This window comes from Raphanus sativus, unplaced genomic scaffold (assembly GCF_000801105.2).
Source record: "Raphanus sativus cultivar WK10039 unplaced genomic scaffold, ASM80110v3 Scaffold4144, whole genome shotgun sequence".
In the NCBI taxonomy this organism is placed as follows: Eukaryota; Viridiplantae; Streptophyta; class Magnoliopsida; order Brassicales; family Brassicaceae; genus Raphanus; species Raphanus sativus.
Window position 1 is genome coordinate 1 of NW_026619446.1, and position 8277 is coordinate 8277.

At 34.5% G+C, this 8277-nt stretch overlaps 1 protein-coding gene and 1 pseudogene across 2 annotated transcripts; one reads left to right on the plus strand and one right to left on the minus strand.

Moving 5' to 3' along the window:
- The first annotated feature begins 2080 nt into the window (after positions 1–2080).
- Positions 2081–4294, plus strand: LOC108835479 (MATH domain and coiled-coil domain-containing protein At2g05410-like). 2 transcript variants are annotated; one of them, XM_057001903.1, is made up of 5 exons: positions 2081–2234; positions 2756–2901; positions 2979–3139; positions 3350–3573; positions 3817–4293. In XM_057001903.1, the coding sequence occupies exons 2-5, from the start codon at positions 2795–2797 to the stop codon at positions 4213–4215; spliced, it is 891 nt and encodes a 296-aa protein (XP_056857883.1). In that variant the 5' UTR covers positions 2081–2234; positions 2756–2794; the 3' UTR covers positions 4216–4293. The 2 variants fall into 2 exon arrangements, with proteins under 2 accessions (XP_056857883.1, XP_056857884.1); XM_057001904.1 differs by having other exon boundaries at positions 2081–2901; positions 3817–4294.
- LOC108835478 (UPF0481 protein At3g47200-like) lies at positions 4162–7048 on the minus strand (annotated as a pseudogene).
- Positions 7049–8277: the final 1229 nt, after the last annotated feature.

Here is an 8277-nt window from a genome sequence, read left to right on the forward strand (position 1 = left end):
ATAGAGACAATCATGTTGAATTTTTGTTTGTTTTGGCAATTTTTCCATAAATTTTTCCTTATTATTTTAGTTTAGTATTTTTAACCTAGCTAGAAGGAAAAAAATTAGTTTTCAGTTTTATTTTAGAATGAGCATATGGGAGATTTGATACAAGTCTCAAGGTGGATTAAGTAATATATCTCTATTTATATATTATATTCAACTTAATTTTGGTTTATCATATCAAAACTTTTGACAATTTACAAAATCTAATATAACATGTCTACATATGTATGTTTAGTAACATTTACAAGACAAAGATTTCTAAAATTATACAAGAAATTTGAGTCATGACCTGATTTAACTCATATTTTAATGAAATCATGCATTTATATCTGACACTACTTTGTCCTTACCACAAAATTATAATTGTAACATTGCTTCACTTATATAAATCTAAAAATAAGATGTTTCTGTTTTTTTTTAACTCGATGGTGTTGCTGTTTAAAGGAGGAACTAGATTTTAATCCGCCCTTGAAAGGACGGAGTTTTTTTGTTGTTTTTTCAGTATAAAGATTAACTATTATTCGTTTTAATTATATAAACCGTAACATGATCAAGTTTCAATTATGCGGGTTTGTAATAGTGTGTACAGTATGGCGAAATTTAAAATGCTTTTTTTTTTGCGAAATTTAAAATGCGTCATACAACCGTTTTATGTTTGTAATAAGTTAAACAATGTTTTATCCAAAATTCTTACTTGGGCTATTATATAATTTTAAAGATTTATAATTATATAAAATATTGCTAAAAAGCGCGGGTTGTTTTCACTTATTAACCGAAAATTAATTTACAAATTACTATTATTTTTGTTTCAAATCATAACAATTGAGTTCTTATATTTTTATTATTTATTTTTTCTCTTCAAAATAAAAATAAATAGAACAAATGGTCAAGAGTGATTTGAATGAATTTATATTTTTTTATTAAAAACATATAATTTAAAAGTTTTTGAAAATAATGTTGAGTTTTAAGAAGTGTTTTCATATTCGACCTAGATCTGCTGAACTGGTAGACCCGTACCATGTATATAATCTAGTTCGGATTTAATGAAAAAATCATTAACTAAAAATTCGATAGAACCCGGTAAACCCCAAAAATTCATTATTAATTTGTGATATAATACCAATGATCAAATAAACATAAAATATCTTATAGTATTTTGATTTTTATTAAATTATTCATATACTTTTTAATACTACATAAACTTGTGGTCTTTAAACTTTGATGATATTTTTATTATGTCATCCAAATAAAAAGATAATATAGAAACTTATTAATATGACAATATTAGTTTATTTTTTTTATTAATAACCTATTATAAGTTTGTATTTTTCTATTTTAGATTTAAAATTAATTTTATGATGCATAGATTTAAGAAAATAACATTATAATGTCATTATGTTTTTTTATTAATTTAGTTTCAGAATATATATATCTAATATCTGAACATAAAATATTTATATTAAATAATAGTAGCATATTTTATAAATATGTATAAGCTCATTATTTATTGATCCATTTAAATATATTTATGCAGGCCCAAAACTAAAAGACTCAAATGTCATTAATGAATTTTATCATCCTTTGTAAAATTAAGGATATTTTTGGAAAATTTAAAACATTCATTAAGGGCATAATTTGAGAATGATTCTGATTTAATGGTATTGATACATCATATAATTTATGTTTGAAATTCTAAAGGTATATAAAATTTGATAATTATTGTTAGACATATTTTCCAACATTTTTACGATTTATTTCTACACAAGTGATGACAAGGAAATTATATGTGGATAATTAGTCAAAGGTGAATCTAAATCTTAAACTCATTTTTGGCTATATAATTCAAATCTACCCAAACAATAAAGTCAGTTAGTTCTTTCACCACTCTATGTTTCAGATAACAAACAAAATCATAGCATAAACTAAATTAGTTTCCAACTTAACGTTAAACAAGTTTATATTTGATAAACATATAATTGTATTTTCAATCCATAAGATCACTATTGTAATGTTGTTATCAAAAATTAAACCGGGTTTAGCCAGGGAAACACCCTGGTCTATTATAAAAAGGAACGATGAGTAAGAAGCGATTCACGTTCCTCTCGTCTTGGTAATTATAGTTTAGACCTAGACGCCTTTAAAGCTGTGGCTGCACTGTTTTGCCTGCCTTTTTCGAAGCGACTCCCAGGGTATGTACTGTATTTCACTACTTTGATCTTCTAATCTTCCGTCACCTTTTCGATTCTCTGTTCGTTTTGTCAAACGTGGTAACTACTGAAAGCAAATAAACTATTAAGAATTCTCTCTCAGTAGTTTATTTTGGTTTAATTGTTTGAGTTGCAAGTTTGTGTGTTTAGGATCAATCTTCAAGATCAAATGGAGTGTGACCGTACTTTGTCACCGTCTCTATTAAACCGACTTTCATACGATTTACGTTTTTCCTATTTTCATGCTTTGACTTTATTTACATTCTTTAGTTTTTACTTTTCCATAAGTCTTTTACTTTTAGGATTTTTAACGCCATTATATAAGGCATAGTCTCGATGACTTTAATAATAAGAATCAAGTTTTAAAATCATCTCTATCTCTTATTACTTTCTGCACAAGGAACACAATTATCATCAACGTTCTTAGGTTCTCTGAGCTGATCCTCTTCTTTAGTGGTCATCTCTAAGATCTTTGAATACCCTTCCTTCTAACCTGCAAGTAGGGTTACTAGTTTGGGACTTCTACTCGGATATCCTATCTCATGGAGAAACAATCTGACAAGAAGATTACTTGGATGATTAAAACTTTCTCCTCTTTGCAATCCGAGATAGTCCAGTCTGATATAGTCGTGGTGGGTCGCTGCAGATGGTAAGAATTAAGAATGAAGTTTTTTTTGGCTAATCTCCTTCATTTTTATGCCTGTTATCTTATGTTGTTACTTACAGGCGTCTAAAGGCATACCCCAAAGGAGATAATAAGGCTTATCATTTCTCTCTGTATCTCGGCGTTGCTGATTCTGAATATTTGCCTCTTGGATGGAGAAGGCACGCTAAATTTTCCCTTACCGTAGTAAATCAGTTTACGGAAAAACTGTCCCAACTTGGAGGTGATCGTTTCTTGATTTTTCATTTAATAAGGCGGAGAAGTTTCATATTTGTGGTCTAGGACGGACTGCTGCGAGATTTTTGTTTATATGTTGTGCCTGGCTTGTGTAGTTGTCAACATGGATGTTAAATCGGATGGAGTTTATATAATGTCATATTTTCATGCTTACTCAAAAAATGCAAACCATGAAATATATTTTAATATTTTGCAGAGACGCAACAGTGGTTTGATAAGACAAATCCTGTCTGGGGGTTTTCAGAAATGATTTCCCTTGACGAACTTCATGACAAAGAAGGATTTCTAGTTAATGGAGAAGTAAAAATTGTTGTGAAGGTTGATGTTCTTGAAGTTCAAGGTAAAGTAGATGTATCAGAGGAATCTTCACCAGTAATGGAAACCATAGATGTCAATGGGTTTCAAGTCCTTCCTTGGCAGGTAAGATAATATAAGCAATACAAAACTTCTTGTTTTCTTACTTCCAAAAGTCCAACCAAAATACAAAAGCCATCATGGTTTCTACAAGTGATTACAGTAAAAAGACTTATAAACACACAGAACAAAAAATGGTCAAATCAAAGTCCCTCACTAATAGTTCAATTTCTTAATATAGTTAGTTACAAGCTGAAGATAGTCTATTATGCTACGGCTTTACTTTATATATATACTTTCCAACTGCAGGTAGAATCTGTGAACCGTATGTTTGAAAAACACCAAGATATTGCATCAAACTTTCGTCCAAAGAATCCATATCTAAAGACGGCGTACATGAATGTCCTCCTAAGCTTAACCCAGACGATATGTCATTCGCCTTGGGAAATCTCCAATGATGATCTGGCAGAGGAATATGCTGCTCTATCATACTTGACAGCTGAGGGGTTTCAGTTGGATTGGTTGGGGAAGAAACTTGATGAAGTTAAGGAAAAGAAGCAGAAAGAAAAAGCTTGTTTGGCTCAGCTTCAAGAACTGGAGGAAGAACTAAAGCCATTGAAGCGGAAGTATTCAGAAATGGAAGCTCAAATGGACAAGGTGAAGGCTGAGTTATCTGCAGCTAAATATCCTGTCTCCGTGTACAATTAAGATGTTGTCTGAAGATTTGAGTTCTTAGGGTACTTGGATTTAAATTCTCGTAGGTGTTCCGGTTTGTTTGCTTGCATCTTGATTTCTAATGAGCTCTCTCAAAATTAAGCACACTTGGATTTAGATTATTACTCCTTAATTTTATTTCTAATCAACAAAATATTGATGAGAAACATCCCACATCGAAAATATAAGAATTAATCTATAACTATATTAAAGGGTTACGGCCAATCCACTCATTCCCAATTGATTTTAAGTTGGAAACCCATAATTAATCCAAATCTAACACAAAACTAGCAGTTCAACTTAGATTCAGTACAAAGTCATGTCAGGATCTGACTGCTTGTGCTTACATTCATAAGAACAAGTTTGGATTTATTGAATTTTGACTACTAAATATGTAAATACTATGGTAATAACTCACAGGGCCAAGATAGAGCATACAGCCTGTATGAAAGTGAGAAGGAGAAGAAGCAAAGCAGCCAAAACAGAAGCAACTGACCAAGGATTGTGGAAATAGTCATGTCTCAGAATCGCCTTCCACCTGTTCCATGGTGTGTTGCAGTAAGATTGTAAGTTCTCAGAGAGGCTCTGAAAGTAAAACTTTCTGCCAAAGATAACCTCTGTGAGATGCTATCAAACACATCTGAAATATCTTCTGCGGCTCCAAGACTGTTCATAAAGATCCCACTGCGGATGAGCAAGTCAGCATCCGCAGGGGATCTAATGAAACAACTGAGAAGCCTGATGTAGTGGAGGAAGATCTTTTCTGAGAAATGACATTGTTCAAACACTATGATATTCCTGAAGAGGGATTCCGTGAGATCATCAACAAAAATAGTAGGAATCTCCAGCACTCCATTAAAAAATTTTAGATCAAGTAAACAACTACTGGTCTCTGATGGCTTGAACTTAACACCAGCATTGGCAAGATCTCAGAATAAGTTCAACCAAGAAGCTCCCATCCACAACTAACATTTTCACAAACTCGTCGCTGTTGAGTTTGAAATCCCATGTCCAACTCTATTTATCCGATTAGTACGATATTGTCCACTTTGGACCTATAGGCAAAGCCCGCATGGATTTACTTTTGGTTTCCATCCCAAAAGGCCTCGTACTAATTAGAGTTGGACATCTCTTTATATATTAGACACTTTATTGTCTAATTCTCCAATGTGGGACTTAGATTGACATCTCATATTCTCCCCCTCAAACTAAGAACCACAACTCGTCTCTTGTGTGTTTCTTAATCACAGGGCTTTCCTTTGAGAATGTTTCTCCCACAACATCACAGGTTTCATGATCTTCTGACGTTTCTGCAAACAGACCTTCTTTTTCATCTTCTACCCGTTCTTACTTAAAGGGTATTTTGGTCTTTTTGCATCTCTTCGTCAAACCGCTCTGATACCAATTATTGGGATTGTTAAATCCCGTGTCCAACTCTATATTATCCGATTAGTACGATATTGTCCACTTTGGGCCTTAATGATAAGCTCGCATGGATTTACTTTTGGTTTCCTTCCCAAAAGGTCTCGTACTAATCAGAGTTGGACATCCCTTTATATATTAGACATTATTTGTCTAAACTTCCAATGTGGGACTTTGTTTGCATTCACAACAAACCTCCTCTCAAACCAAGTACCACATAAACCCTTGGTTTTCAACCTCCAGCGAAACCTGGCACACATCTTGTACCGCCGTAATCACCAACGGAACTCTTCACCTAACCCTTGTTACACCATTAGGATTTATCCACCTAACCCCTTACTGCACCATTAAGACATTCACCACCTAATCCTTGCAGTACCGTTAGGAATACTCACCTAATCTTGTATCGTCGTTAGGGAGAGACTTTCGATACAAGTCTCCGACACCATTTATTCGCGAAGTCATCTTGAGGATTCTCCTCCCACAACCGAAGCTCCCGGGATCTTTGACTGGCCTCTGTTACGCACCCCACCCTTTCCATCGAAGTGGAGGCTCTTCGAAATTGAAGGGTATTTTGGTCTTCTTGCAGATGTTCGTCATCCCGGCTCTGATACCAATTATGAGATGTCAATCTATGAGATGTCAATCTAAGTCCCACATTGGAGAATTAGACAAGAAAGTGTCTAATATATAAAGAGATGTCCAACTCTAATATAAGTCAAATATTCCCCACAGACGGCGCCAAATATGAGATGTCAATCTAAGTCCCACATTGGAGAATTAGACAAGAAAGTGTCTAATATATAAAGAGATATCCAACTCTAATTAGTACGAGGCCTTTTGGGATGTAAACCAAAAGTAAATCCATGTGGGCTTGCCATTAAGGCCCAAAGTGGACAATATCGTACTAATCGGATAAATAGAGTTGGACAGAGGCTTTCACAATCCCAACAGAGTTTCACATCTTCTGCGTAACAACTCCGAGCATCCTCTTCCCACTTTCTTGCAACTCTAACAAGATCCTCTAAACTAAAGCCTACTCTAGGGAGAAAGCTCTGCAAGTACCTGTATTTGTGCTCTTCCATGGCTTGAAGATCTTCTTTACCCCGATGAAACGGGCCAAAAGACACAAGCCGAGGGGAATATACATCAGGGTTGAACCTGCGTAGCTTATTGGGCACCTTGTAGATACAACACTGGTTTGAAAGAGAAGACAAGGATTTTAACTTTGCTTTGATGGAATCTACCAGGGATTTACCTTGACTAATATCCATACTCGGTTCAGTGTTACTCGAGCATCACTGGTTCATGAAAGAGACAAGAACAACATGTATAGAGAAAGAGATTGAAGAAGATTCTTCGGAGGAATACGCTGAGAAGTTGGCTTTGTTGTCTTTGCACTTGCACGCAGTGGTAGATTTTTCAGAAGTCAACGTTTCACATGTACTCGTTTGGATAAAGAGAGTCAGAAACGCACGATTGACGAGATTTCAACAAAAAACGATTGACACATCAGCTTCTTACAAAATGCTAGATTAAACTTGGGAAATATATGAAATACTAGTATTACCTCAGTGCGCTTCGCACGGATCAATAAATTTTATCGTATCTCAAATATTTTGATCATAAAACTATAGGTAGTGATTTTCAACATATTAAATAAATTATTATTTTTGTCACATCTTTAAAATGAAAATCAAAGTCACTTAAACTTAGCACACTGTATAAAAATACAGAGTTCACATTGACACATAAACTTAGCACATTATATAAAATAATAGATTTCATAGAACATGTCAAATATCAAATGTATGTAAACTGTGGTTAAAATCTCTTAAATGAATATACATGTACGCAATTTTTCATATCCAAATTATATATCTGCAAAAAAAAAATCATAAGCAGATGTTTGAACCGAAATCGGTGATGTGCAGGGGTAGACTGATTTCGATGGTGGGATTAGAAGAAGTTTTTATGCTGAGCTTGAACTGGATAGTTGGAGAGTAAAAGAGGTGTAATATGTTATAGCTGGACCCGGTGAAAGGCTGCCTACGTACCCAAGAGGGATCAAGCCAATCGTAGTTCTACAACAAGGGATTACAAGTGCCTAGACGAAGGCATGTGATGCAGTGTTTCTCTCTCTAGAGAGTGTTTATCTCTCTAGAAGGTGAGAAAAAAGTAAGAGATGGAAAAGAGATCATTTCTAAAGAGGGGGTGCCTCCTTATTTATAGAAAGATAAGGTCTAGGGTTTCCTAATGGTCTTCTTACAAATGGGTTGAGCCCATTATCTTATAAGCCTTGTTGAAGGGTAAAACCCATGTCCAACAGTAAGTCCCCCAGTTCGTTGAGAGAGATGAAATGATCTCTACGAATTTCACGAAGAGGGTTTATAAGACAATAGACTCAGCGCTTTTATACTTTAATGACCTAGGCGAGTAGATGTACTCTTGTTAGGCGAGTTGAGTGTAAACTTGTGCCTTGAGAAAAGCAAGTTTACTAAACTCGTGCCTAGACAAAGGCGAGTAGTACTTTTCTAGGCGAGTTGGCCGGTGAACTCGTGCCTAGGACGCGAGTTGAACTCTTGCTAGGGGAGTTTACTAAGAAATCATCCCTAGAAGAGGTAACTCGGCCAG